Here is a 14,825-nt window from a genome sequence, read left to right on the forward strand (position 1 = left end):
GTACTTTGATTTACCAAGCATAGACCTATTGAAGTAATATCTGAAGACAGTGGCCTTGAACAACTAAAACAGACATTGGTGAACCCAGCTCCCTTCTAAATCAGACCACAGAATTCCTGGTTAAGAATGTATTGGAAATCACTAGCGTCTATGAACGTAAATGGATATTTGAGGATCATAGATTCTCTTCTAATCTTTTTCTTTTAATATATATTTGTGACTATTTTTCCTTCTGTTGAGCTGCTGCCTCTCCTTTTGGGCTGATGACTCAAGCCAGCTTTCCTTTCAACCAATTCTCTCAACTTCTACTGAGCAAACGTCACCTGAAACAGTTCCCTTGTACCCTCAAAATCGTAAGATAAACAAGAGGATACAAAAGCCAGTGGTAAGCCCTTAATCATTAACTCCTCAATACAGTAACTTCAAAAGCTATGCTCCACTACAGCTAGTATATTTAGGTTATTTCCACAGAGGATCCCAACTTTTCACTCAACAGCTGCTCACTTAAGCAGAGTACAAACAGTCTTCGAAAGCAGATGTCTTGTTAATTTACAAAACTTGAAAAACTCACACATCCCTTAATAACAGAAAACAATTCAAATATCTCTCTAAAGATGTATCCCTCTGCACATGTTCTGCTTACTAAACTCAGTATGTTCAATAAACAAAGACAAGGTAAAATTTTTCTTCTATGGTCTACAAGGAACCACTGGCCTAGAGTGCTTCTCTGTTCCTTATTTAATTTACTGATGCACTCTCTTCACCTCTGTCTACAATGTGTGTTTTGAAACAGTTCCCCTACCTTCATCTGGGAACCTCACAATAGATCATAATTTCGAGGTGATAGAAACTGCCTTTTCACCCTCAGTGAAAGATTGATGCCCAATTCATACTTTATTTCCCTATTGTTCCTCTTTTCTCTGGAGAGAACTGGTATTACTTACTCTCCCTGGCTGATGAGCCTATCACCCACAGTTTCTGAACTCCCAGATGCACAAGATGAACACATCAGGACAAGCTCAATTGCATTTGTAGCAATATGATGCAGATCTGGTACGTTTCTGCGTCAGATTTTTAAGTAAACAGTTTGCGTTCTATTAACTAAAATATATATTCTTTAATAACAGAAGAGTGAACAGTTGAAGAGGCCAAGTTAATTTCAGTTAGTACAAGATTCAACATGCACAAAGAGGCCAGATGTTCACAGGCTCTACTATGTGGCCATGACAGCCCCAAAAACAGAGACACCCCACAGAAACAGAGATCGCACCTCCTGAAAGGAGGGAGCACTACATTGGCAAGATGGGCGAACACAGTAGCTCTCATGGCTGGCAAATATGATACCACCTGTATTTTTACAGGTACCTTCTGTCAAATAACAACAACACCGTGCCGCATGCAAAACAAAACTCCGTATGTAAAAAAGTCCCTATAAGCAATGGAAATAGGCAATAGAAAGAACAGTTGGTGTGATCAAGCAGACATCTATTTTAAACATACGTAACTAACAAAAATAACTTCAAATCAAATGTAGTTTCCCACTGAACCTTAATATAGCTTAGCAAGCCCCTCCCAAGAAAATAGGCACATGTGTTTTAAAAGCACTTCTGAGCTAGTGGAAGAAAAATACAACAATTTCTATTGCATCTAATTTAATCTCCCATACCGCTTTAATTAGCATAGTTTCCCATCATCAGTCAAGATGTACGTTAATAATAGTCCAACCTGCATTGGTCACCTGCTATTCATTTTTCTTTTCCATCCTCTTCCAGGAAGGTAACAAAGTCATACAAAACACACCAGTCTTTCAAAGTATCTACAGTTTAAATTAATCATCTCAGCATGCCACAAAATTGTACTACTAGACCAGCAAAGCACAGTCTATACAAACACCACTCTAAGATAACATTAAAGTTGTTTGAAAAAGGAAGAAAGACCAACACTTCTTAAAATCATCACACTGGAAATACTAACACAATTTACTAATACATCTGACTTTCATAACACAGAAAAGTAATTTCTCATCTTACCTTCAGTAACCTTAGTTATTACTGCAGCACACAAACTACCTGCTTAAGATTTAAAATGCATACAGCTTATTAAAGTATAATTGCCATTTCAGCTGAAGTTACCAGCCAAATAACTGTCCACATAGATATTATGACTATAAAACCTTTACTCTTGAAAACGGAAATAAAGCCAAAAGCACTGAGACATACAGTCAAAGCTGTCACCTATGTTCTACTGTTCTTCCTATTTTAAATCAACTTGGTTTACCTTCTCACAGAAGTCCGTAAGAGCTGTGAAATCCCATTTCTTGGAATAAGCAACATTGTATCTCAGTATAGCCTCCTATGGAAAGAACACAACAAAATAAAACTTAGAGATAGCTATTAACAAAAGAAAAACGATTTTCTGAAATTTCCTTTTTGAAGGAACAGTACCATCTAGTGGCTAAAACCTGTCACAGAGTCTACCAAAATCCATAAAACTATTAACATGGTGCAACTCCATGACACTGAATCTTCTGGTTTAGGTTTAGCATTGAATAAGCTTTAGTCCACAGGTTTTTCCTCCTCGCACAAAATAAAACAAAGTATGTTTGGATCTACCAACAACACACAACAAACATTCCCCACCCACTGCTTGCTCTCTTTAAAAACACCAAAAAAGTGTCCCTCAGCAATATAGCAGTTTTATCAGTTTAGGAATTTAAAGAATGAGAACGACAATAAAATTAAATAAGTCTGTTACAAGAACCAGTACCTTTAAAAATACTCAAGAAAAAATACCAAATATAATACTATTATCAAGAGAATTTTCATTAGTTGCTGGGAGAGCACTATTTATTTGTTTAAGGTTTAGTTGTAGCTTTCGCATCCTCTCATTTCCCTGCCTTTCAGGTATAACCTAAATTATATTATTCTTCATAGAAACATAATAGCAATTCTAAGTTGCTCCAAATCACAATTCATTTAAAGCCAGAGAACTACAAGAGTTATCAGCAGGGCATTAGTCTCCAAAATGTACAGGTATTTTTTCAGCAGTTTGAATTGTTGCAATTTTAGTAGAGTACACTGGTGCGAATAGTTACTGTTTCAAAGTCTCTCACCCATCCATCACCTTAGATGCTCCATCTACCACAAACCAGTACACACGGCTGGATGAACACAGTTTTGTGCAGACTAATAAAAGACAATTCATTTTAATAATGCCTAATAAATTCAACAGTAACACTTAAGACCCATTAACTAGGACCCCTAATCCATTACAGGATCCCTTGAACAGCACAGATTTTTTTTTAAATTTAAACAAATAGGACCCAGTCAGAATCATTAACAGTACATGGAGAGCCTGAATCTACTTACGTGTATATAGATTTGATTTCAAATTGACAAGCTTACCTTCAAATCATGTGCGCAAGTAAATTTGTTAAGTAAGGCAGTTTGGATTAGTTCCCATCGACTTCCAGCAGTTCTATCTCCATTCTTTGGAACAAAAATCCCAAATAAAGTCAGATTAAGTTATTCAAAACAGAAAGACATGTTTACTAATAATTGTCTTTTTTAAAATAAAGTTTGCTTTATTTGTGAAGTTTTTCAAAAATAAACTACATTTTTTGAGAAACTGTAAAGTACTTCTGCAATTTCTAGTCCAATGCATTTTACTCCCTTAAGAGTTCCTTCTTAATGGAAGCAGCTACAAAATTCATAAAGAGCTCTTTTTCATATATGCAACACTCTTCCCCATGCCACCTCAAGAACAATGTTCAGTACATTCCTCATGAAGAAAGTGGATTTCACAGATAAAACATGACCACAGTTCATAAAATCTGCAACTCAAAATATAAACTGAACTAACTTCATAAAAATATGATATTAAGAACATTAAGGGCACAGATCGTAAAAGCACATTGCTGTCACTGACTCTTGCATCAACCCAAACGTAAGACATCCTGTAATATTTTTCCTCAACAAAAAAGTCTTATTACTCGTTGCAAGCAATAATGATATTTCTTATGAGACTATCACAAGGGCAGAGACAAGTCAACTTGCTTAACTGGCAACAAAAATCTTATCAACACTTTGTCTTTGAAACATCAATGGAATCCATTTTACATATTATCTATAAAACTGATAAATGAAAAGACAGAGTATTTCCTAAAGGCTACTAAAAATTCTCAGTTCCAGATTTATGTATCAATAATCTTTCTACAGTTTTCGCTACGGGACACGCTTGCTCATTCTATTCACCACAGTCTGAAGTATTTCAGTAAGTATGTTTAAGTAAGTCTCGAGCAGCGACAAGAAATACCAGCTCAACAAACCATGCAAGGCCTATTCTAACCTCTCCGCCATTGTTTCAGCAAAACAGCAGTCAGTTACAAGTCAATCTGTCAGTAATATCTGACAGGATTTTATAATCAGAATGTGGCTATGCATTCATTTACATCTGTTGGCATCCAAAATTGCTTCAAAAGAAAAAATACATAACATAGAAATACATAAGTATAGAAATACATACACCATCAAATCAAGGGCTAGGTAAAATAATTACTAGGAAACAAAAAATAATCTTCTCCTCTGCCTGAAGCGTCATGACCCAGAATCCAGCTTTTCAGAGCAAGTATGTTCACCTGTTTGATTTTCCAATTCCATATATACAGTTTGCCAACTGAGTACATACAGCAAACTGAAAACTCATCTACCTGTAAACAAACTTATTTGATTACACGACTGTAAATACTTTATCTTACCTCATCCTCTACAGGGTACAAATTTTGTTCTGAGCAGGGCATTTTAACATGTTTGTTGTCCCACAAATCTTTGTATTGACTTGGAAAAGGTTTAGGCACCTCTCCTTCTCTCAGAAGATCTACCTGCAACACAGGAGAGAGAAAAAAAGCTCAGACTACTTTCAAGGTTTAAGTGGAAGAAATAAAAAGTAAACAAAAAGATAGTTAAGAAAAGCTCTAATTTACAGCCTCTCTTCTTGGAAAGAACACAGCTACAAACTGACCACATGATGGATAAAAAAATCCACCTGTTACTTTTACTCTCAGGTTATACTTGGTGAAAAGAACACCACCTTAGCATTTGACCTCTTGAAATACACTGAAATAAAAGTAATACATGTAATTATTTAATCTCCAATTATCAACTAAAGACTTCCCAAGACTTCCCCATTTATGAATTTAGGTATCTACATAGTTTCGTCCAGATATTTTCAAAATACAGTTTCAGATGTAGCCATAGTCATGTGCAGAAATAACATCTTTTAACCTAACAGTGAAGATGAGAAATCATTATAGATAAAGCAATATTTCAAGTTTATTCCACAGAATATCAGAAATGTAGAAACAAATAACAATGTTCTTAAAAACTTAATCTTTTATGGCTTAATGCTTTTCTGGCAGCATTGATTCTCTCAGAACTTGTATTTAAACTTAATTGGGTTTTCTTTTGTTTGAGATTTACATGTGACCCTACAAGTTTCTGGTCACATGTTTTATTTCAACAACAGTTTGACTGAAGAGTACTCCAAAAGATTAAAGGCAGATATATCAGATTTGATCCAAAATGCAGTGGTAAAATTACGAGAAACTCCTCTTCATTGTCTTTATATCTTTAATATTTTGACCCTGCTGTGTATCTTGAACCCAAACCAAAATATTAATAAAATAACATGAAAATGTTGAAGTACAAATTTCACTTGCAGATGTATTTAAATTCCCTCAGTTTACAACTCTGATAAGTCAGTTCACACACATCTATGCAAAACAAACAAACCAAAAAAAACCCAACCAACCAACTTGTTTCTAACAAGCCAGAGGCTTGTCTGTGTCTTAATATCCTAATTCTGTGTATAAGAGAAGTAAATTTTCAGGAAAACCAGTTGCCCCAGTCTGCTCACAAGGAACGGCAAAAAGATTTCCACAGCCTAATAGTATAAAACTAACATCTGGCATTTCATACTATTGAATAATTCAGTAACACATTTCATTTCAGGTAATACACTGAATTATCGTACTCTGACGGTCACTGTATGATTGGCTGAGGGTCGCAGATGAGGAAGACGGGCCCCACATGTTGGCATTCTCCTCATCTCTTCAATTGGTGTCCCAAACCATTTCTTATTAGTTGGAAGAGAAGGTGGCACATATTTAGCAATCTTCCTTCCTGGCCTCTGGGTTTTGAATTCACACTTTTCTTTCCTGCTGTTAAAATAAAATACATTTAAACATTTTACTTTCACTGAAAAACCTGGTAAGTAAATACATGAACTTCCACTCCAGGGTTACATTTATAACAGAGTCAGTTTATTTGCTAGTCTTTGCTGTGGCCCCAGGCCAAAGCTTAATTTGGGGAAAACCTCCACCAAACCCTTCCTCCTCCCCAGCACACATGATGTCTACCAAAACACTCTGCAGGCTGACAAACACCTTCACAGAACTACAGTGGATTAGCAAGGCTGGGTTTTCCTCCGCAGACATGCTCTTTCCCAACAGGACCTGTTTATCCAGGGACAGCAGACAGACTCATTGGTCTGCATTTGTCAGGATACCCTCTACAGCCCCTTCTCAACTGCTAGAAAGCAAATACATATGTATGCTCACATGCACATACTCTTTCTCCAAACTAAAAACAAAACAAAAACAACACACACACACAACGCAACAAAAAAACCCAACATACACACACACACAAAAACCAACAACCAAAATACCACCACCAACAAAACAAACCAAAAAAATCCCACCAACTTCTTAATCATCCTTTCTCACTAGGGTTGTATTTTTCATGCTAGGCATACAATCCTTTCCATGGAAATAGAAATTTAAAGGTAACCCAAAAAAGACCTGCAAAATTCAAATATATGCAAGAGCAGATAAACTAATCCTCTTTAATGATCAAAGGTATTTGCATGGATCTGAGATATTTTGGGAAAGAAAAAACTGAACCTGCTGTATGTTTGATGTAACATACCAGATGTTTCTCATGCAAGAGTAAGTTCTCAAAGTAAAATGCAAAACAAGTTAAAAGCCTGCAATTTGAGGTATTGCTTAGACCTCCGAATTCCCCTTGGTGAACTTATTCCACCCTTGGATAACAATGCTGTCCAACCCATTCGCTGCGTCTGTGCATGTGCCAGTACCTTCCAGGTGCAGCCAGTGCCTGCAGCCTGGCTGATCACACACACGCGGCAGCCGCGCAGGCAGGCGCTGGGCGCAGGCACACTGTATTGAGCGGAGCGCCAAAGGACAGCACTGGCACGGCAGTACTGACGACCAAAACCTGCTTGATATGCCACTGCTTCTGCTTCTTTCCTTGCAAGTTAAGATCTGAGCCACCCTGTTATCTGCTGTAAACCTGGTCTGACAAAAACCAGGAGGAAAGGTTTAAGATTTTCTAATTCCCCTCTTAAGCACTACAGACAATACTATTATTTTGCCTGGCACTGAGGTTTACAGTCCTCACATCTTGTTTAGGCTCCAAAAAATAAATAATAATTATTTTTAAAAATTTCACAGCCTCATACTCTACCTTACTAATAATTCTGTAAAGCACTACTAGAATTCCCATCCAGCCACACAGCAAAACTTTTGCATGTTTCCCTTCTCAAACACAGATTTATTGTAAAGCACAGACTATTTTTAGCAAATTCTTCATCTATCTATTCTTCCTAAGAACTACCTTCTTTTGTTTTCCAAATCTACCCTCAGCCTACTCATCTCTCAAACTTTCCCAAATGCAAGCTCCTGCCACTCATCAGCTACCCTCTGTCACCCTTCTCTTCCTTGAAAGGCTGAAGGGTTTGTGCTGCTCCTCGCATCCAGAACAGACCTCCCAGGAAAGATGTGCAAAACTACTTTCTTGCCCTACTGTAACACTTGAGTCTACAGAGATAATTACTTATTACACCAGCACACATAGGCCTCCTGTTTCTGCTTACTCCTTTGCTGTTTATTCACTTCCTCGGCTCCCACTGAAATCTAAGCTCTTCAGAGCAGAGATTATCCTTTTGTCCTTACACAACAGCTGACATACAGAGTCCTGGGTCATGCTCTGGGCCTCTATTCCCATTGCTGTAGTGTGCCATCACCAGTCCTTCTCTCTCCCAGGTTATTAATACAGCCAAAAACAGTAACAATCCCCTACACTCACATCTCTACAAATGCTTTCAAAAGTTACATTTTTCATGCCTATTTCAATCAAAGCATTAGTAGCACTGATGCTTTAACAAAATAGGCTCGGTATTTTGACAGATTAAACTGGAAAAGAAAAACACCACACACACCACAAAAAAACGTAAGTTTCCTCATGTATTCTGAATGAAATAACTAATGCTAGAGCTACACTCCATAAAGCACTCCTGTACCACCACACATTTTCAAGCATTAAAAACCTCATGCTCTTAAATAACTTATTATCTAATGAAAATCTACTTCCTACAGTGTCTTTAATTCCCAATTTCAACAGAACTCCAATGATTTAAAAATTGCACTAAACAAACATATCCTTTAGAAAACCCCACAAGCAGTCTCATTAAAAATAAGTTACTTCAAGCTTATATCAAAGTTGTCTGTGTCTTAACACACACTTCGTAAAACTCTTCCTACAAGTCAGCCTCCAAAGTGCTATCACCAAAGTGGAAATTTTCGAGCATGAAAAACAGATGAAGAGGCAGACAGAATGCTACCTTTTCTCCTCAATTTTAGGTATCCTCATGAAGTGAGAGGTGATTTTGGAGTCTCTCTTCACACCCTGTTTTGCACCTTTGCATTCTGATGACGGAGCAGGAGAGATCCCAGATGACTTTGTATGCAGACCATCCTCTTTAACAGAATTATCTGTTTCCTCAAAGCTTTCACAGCTCTTGGCAGAAAAACGTGATTTTCTTGACTCCAGTTCAGCATTCCCATATTGAATTCTGAAACATTTGTTCATGGATTTTGACACATTAACCTCCTCTCGCTCATCAAAAAAAGGACTAGTTTCTTCATCAGCCTCTGACCCATGACAGCTGTTTTTAGAATTATCTACATCCATTGGTGACTCTGGTTCACTTTCTTTCTCAAAAGCAGGTGAATCCCCTGAACTGCTCTGACATTTGCTCAGTTTCCCAGGACCTCCAAGATCAGATACACAAGCATCACAACCAGTATCTGACAGTGGACTTTCTGGAACTACATCTCCTCCTTCTTGTTCACCCGCTAAACAGACAGAATTGTAACTCTTCGGCTTCTGTGAATTGCTTGAAGCCACTTGTCCATCTGTCTCGGTGTCTTTTGAAGAAAGTTTTGTATTTCCCATTTTCAAAGACTTGCCCGATGATAATTTCCTCTCAGTCCAATTATCACTGCTTTCTTCACAGTCCCTCTGAGCCTGCTTGCCAGTCTTGTGCATCTGATCAATGTTGGCATTTTTAAAGAGGTCTCCAGACTGCATCACCTCCAAAGGCTCTGTGCCTGAGACTGGATCTTTGTCCCCAGCCTCCCAGTTATACATGCTGCCTGTCTGAGGTAAACTTACATGCTTTGCACTAACTTCCACAGATATTTTTGAATAATTTTGCTGGCAAACATTCTCTAGCTTTTTCACATCATGCTCACAAAAGTTCTCTTTTTTAATAGAAGTCATCTTGGGATTCGCTTCAGTATTGTTATTAATTTTGCTGTGTAAGCTGTGGAGGAGAAGCAAGGGAATTTAATGTCTTATTTCCAAATGAATTTCTGTCTATATATACACTTTTTAAAAAAATGAATTATTATAAACATGCAATTTTACCCATAACACTCTGTAAGCAAGCACTATCAGGATCAACAAAGGAATGTAGCTCAGTAACAACCTATTATATTTCCATTTAAGGGCTTCAAAGGATGATGACCCTAGAAATGCTTACCTTAGAAATCTATTCCAGTGATTCATTATTCTTATTTTCAAATCTAAAGAATATTAAGCTATTATGTAGTTACGTTTTTCAGATGAAAGAAGTTGGAAGTCATGAAAAAGTCTTCCTTAACTTTCATTTTAATCAGTTAGATACAGTAAGCAAGAAAAATATAATGAATGTAACCATTCCCTCAGAGCTAAAAATTCATCTTTTAGAAAAGCAGGACACAGTATTCCATAGTCTCAAAAACACCATATTACTTCCTTTCATAAGCAGGCCATGACTTCCAAAAAAACACAGCACAAAAGCACAAGAGTAACATATTTTTAGAACTGGCAATAAAAAGACACATTAAATCAATTATTATTTTTAAAGAAAAAAATAACCTAATTTGCCCTGTGCTGTCCTACACAAAGAACAGAAAGAAACATGTTCTAACAGTTACAGAGGGAAATTAAACAAGTTTGTATGAACAGCTAAGACTTTTCAAGAAGACATTGGAAAGTCATTTCACACATACTGATTTTTGTGTCAGTGTACTGATAAAGAAAAATACTTAGATGCCATATGAATATTAAGAAAACCTGGTTAGTCTTGGTGAATATATCACTCTGAGCAACACCTTCTCCTGAATGTATTGTTATAACATCATATATAACCAATGCAAACTAAGCACGCTAAACTCTGTATATCTGGTCATCACCCAGTTTCCCACCTACACGAAACAGGAAAATACACATTTAATACACAATCCTAAATTTGACAACTGAACATCTTAATAGATTCCTGAAAGCATTAATTGTCTCCATGAATTATAAGAGATCCTCTTCTAAAATAGTACTCTGGATAAAGAGATAAGAGTTCATACTTTCAACATTACAGGGTGTTGTTGCAACAGATAACAGCTTGGAATTTCACCCATTGGAAGATTATTTGAAAACAAAAGGATTTTAGAGGTTTTATGTTATGATAATTTAACTCCACATCTATGCATTTGATCCTGCACTGAAAATTTTGATGAACAAAAACAAAAGTTATGTTACTGCTGCCATCTCGATAAACGACTGTTTAAAGATATTGACAATATCTGTTGTCAAGATAATAAATCTAATCTAACACAGTGTTCAAGTACAAACAAATTAAAATTATCGTGTTAACTGCAACAGAAAGGCACATTAAGTGCTTACATTACTAACCTGCTTCTTAAAACTGACTAGGCTATAATCCGCCAGCAAGGCTGGAGGAGGGCATATAATAGTAATATTATAAAGAAAACCTTATAAATATAAATAAATATAAATATATATATACACATATACATATATCCACTCCCTCCTTAAGCTTCCTCTTAACATCTTTGCTTTACTGAAACCTGTGAGCCTGTAACTGAGCCCTGTGTACTTCTGTGTTAATCACTATCACAGGTTTTCCTGGTTATTTTAACACTGCTATGGATCCCAATTTCCATTTATTAACAAACATCAATGAAAAATAAACCAGCACACTTACAATTGCAGTTACAAAAAAAATAATATCTGATACTCCTCTACATCAGCTAGTTAAGCTCTTAGGAGTTAAATTTCAAGGCTGCCTTGCAAACATTGCTCCAGACAGACTACATCAGCAGAAAATATCAAACTGTACCTGGTGCCATTCAGCAGCAGAACTTTTATAACATCTTTCACAAAATAACCTGGATGTACATTTGAGCACCTGTAAATTCTGGTATAAATTAAATCAAGTTGCACGTGCTTATTCTGTGATCACGACGAGATGAACCAAAACAGACTTTTGTCTATAAATTAACAACAGAACTGTGAGCTGAACACAGGACCAACAGCCAAAATCTGTAACGGTTATTGCCCTACATTAAACAAAAATAAAATCAGAGCTGTTGACTAAGGACATAGTATGATATTACAGCCAAGCCGCTCTAGTGGTTGGCTGCCACTGGGAGCAGCAGTCGCACTTTGCCTTCCCTCCTTGCAAGTTCCCACCTTTTCCTTCACAGGAGCAGAAGAATTTATTCACCTATGAAGCAAGGTGCTTCAGGAAGTTAAGGCAGCAAAAAAGTTTGGTTTTGAGGGATTAGAGGGGAGGGATGGGGGACTAGTCAGCTTTTTGTAGTACAAGTCTGTCAGTTAGTGACACTCAAGAGGAAGTGTCAAGGTAAGGGAAGCCGCAGAAATGCAGTTGCCTTTTTGACAGCAGCTGGCACTGGGAACCTGCACTTCTAGTTCCCCACAGGCCCACCCAAAGAACACAACTTTTGAGTAGAAATGCTGGGTATTTTACCTTTTGGAATCAGTTGTCTTGGGTCCTTTATTCTCCAACCAAGTGGTAATTGTCCGTTGCTTGCAAACTGGAAAAACAAAGTTCACTACATTATTAAATGAAACATGACAAAACTGCAACATGATTGCATATGAGTAAGACAACTTGTACTAGATGAAGATAAAAACACCTCATCTTTACTACAGGGAGCATAGGGAGCATTCAGACACTAATACTCTTATAAGTACATGTGACGCAGTATTTAATTCGTATCAGTCAGCAGCTGTAGCTTCTGTAATAACCTTTATAAATGGTAGCATTGGTGTGTGGTGCTTTTTTTTTTTTCCATCCAAGATTTTCAAGGAACTGGAACTTCCCAGCTCCTACTATCACCTTTAATTGCCCTGAAAGACCTCTGCTGAATTTTGGAATGAACACGCAACGTGACATAACTCAAAACAAGCAAACAAAACCTAACAAAAAACAACAACAAAACCACAACACCTTGGGAAAAAAAAAAACCAACCAAACAAAAAAACTAGCAACAAGGCATCTTAGAAGACCAAGCTGAGAACCTTATCTGTATGTAGCATACTGTGAAACATGAGGCTTAATATAAAGACTGTACACATTTGAAGTGACAAGTGATGAGAAAAGGTGTTTTTCTTTTCCTCTCTAGCCATTAGCAATTTCTAAAGCCTATCAGTTCTACTTCCCTAAACAGCAACCAAATGTGAAGGACACATTTTTTCAGATTTACTACCAAGGATACAGCTCCAGTGAATGTCATCAGCCTTATCTTGGTGATGCTGCAGTTCAGACAACGTTTCAATAGAACAGCAGCACATGAAATAATTATGCAGAGACTTAAAAGGCAGAATAGGAAGAAAAAACTCAAAGCGGCTATTTCACAACTGGAAAGTAATCTCAATTAGTATAAGAAAGGGTTTTTTTGGTTTTGCTTTGATGTTACTTAAAGGTAATTCTGAAAAATTGGCAATTGTCTTCAGTTTCCTTTATTTCCATTTGCCAAAAGAAGTTACCTACCTGCCACTGCTGACTGCAAGGTGTTTACTCACTGCTTTCACTGGGTAAGTAAAATCTGTAGTTTCTCCATTGCTACAGTAGTTTTGCAGAACTTAAAAACCAGTACAGCAGATCTGGCTATTCTGATTAACAGTCACTACTGAAAGACTCAGCATTTTATTGCAAATGGGGGTTGTGTAACTTGTACCATAAGCCATAGAACATGGTTTCATAAAAGCTTTCCCCAACATTCAAGGCCTTGAACAATTTTCCACAGCTGGTTATCAAATATCCTCATCAAAAGTACAGAATTTCTAGAATGAAAAAAAGAATCTCCAGAAAATATTTAAGTCATTTTAAGTTCCTCTGAAACAGCACAAACAATAGTGCAAAATTGCCATCATGTGACCAGGTCATCAGGGAGTAATGCCAAGTTGTATGTAGATCAAGCACACAAAGATACCTGTGCCATACTCAGCCATTCAATTCTGCATGAAGTGCTCAGCTTCACCCCATTCAGACAAAAATAACAGCTTGATGGATTTCATGAACAAAAATATTTCTAAAGATTACCTAAAAAGTACATTAGTCATTCTGTTTACCAAATTCCACTTTCTTATATTTGAAATGTTAACCCAAATTGCCTACAGGAAAAGGGAAAGAAGCAGACAGAAAAAAAAACCTGAAGAGACATGTTAAAACATGGGATGAATAAACCTCTCCAAAGGCAGCTGACTACCTCTTGAGGTATAAACTTGCATTTATGAAGGAATACTTATTCATTAACATAATAAATATAAATTATAGTAGCAGCACAGAACAAAATGGCTTTGGTCTGTATTTTCCCATCTCACTAGCCACTTAGACCCTATAACCAATACAACACATAGTATTTTTCTTTAATAATATTAAAATCTCTTTTTGCTACAGATAAGGTGATAAAAACATAAGAGGCACAAAAAGTCAACATATGCTTGCATTCAGTGTATAAAATAAAAACAGACTTTGTTGGGTTTTTTTTTAAAGTGGTCCCTAAATTTCTATTCAAGATTCCCCAGATCATTCTCATAAAACAAACTGTTCATCAGAATGTACTACAGAGGAAAAATACTGAATTTTTAGAAGATTCGTATTTATCACTTTGTAGGAGTGCATACATATAAGGTCAAATTCAAAGGTGCCTCTCAGTTACTGGTTACTGAGGGTTTACTCATCAACTGAAGACCGCAGCAAATCTGTTTTTCTTTTCCGTCCCTGCATGCCTTCCTATTCCTCAAATAGGTACTTTATCATGCATTACAATTTTATTTTGACAGTGCTGTCTCCAAATAAAAACAGTCTAAGGAAGCCACGTGGGAGCTTTTCCCACACAGCTTTGTCACACTGTGGGAGCACCCCACACGGTCAGCAGCGCCCTGGGCCCGCAGCCACGTGCCCATGTGGGTTCCTGTCACCACCCTCAGCCCTCCTCGCCGTGATAGTGCAGTAGGACACACCGCTGAACGTCATTCATTTCTCTTGCAACAAGTATTTGTACTCGCACATACAAAACACGCCACCTTTAGCAGCAACTTGGATGGTTGCACTGTAAAGTTTGTAAAGAATCGGGCACGAAGCCAGGACAACGATCC

At 37.1% G+C, this 14,825-nt stretch overlaps 1 protein-coding gene across 1 annotated transcript in view; it reads right to left on the reverse strand.

The window, feature by feature from the left end:
• The window catches only part of PARG (poly(ADP-ribose) glycohydrolase), a 66,739-nt gene that overhangs the window by 50,959 nt on the left and 955 nt on the right, over nt 1-14,825 (reverse strand). Inside the window, exons 2-7 of the mRNA XM_080348333.1 lie at nt 12,190-12,256; nt 8,701-9,684; nt 6,031-6,217; nt 4,757-4,879; nt 3,405-3,488; nt 2,278-2,352 (exon numbers count right to left, since the gene is read on the reverse strand). Coding sequence (XP_080204459.1) covers nt 2,278-2,352; nt 3,405-3,488; nt 4,757-4,879; nt 6,031-6,217; nt 8,701-9,684; nt 12,190-12,256 — 1,520 coding nt within the window. The remainder of the gene's footprint in view (nt 1-2,277; nt 2,353-3,404; nt 3,489-4,756; nt 4,880-6,030; nt 6,218-8,700; nt 9,685-12,189; nt 12,257-14,825) is intronic.

This window comes from Nesoenas mayeri (genome assembly GCF_963082525.1).
Source record: "Nesoenas mayeri genome assembly, chromosome: 7".
Lineage (NCBI taxonomy): Eukaryota > Metazoa > Chordata > Aves > Columbiformes > Columbidae > Nesoenas > Nesoenas mayeri.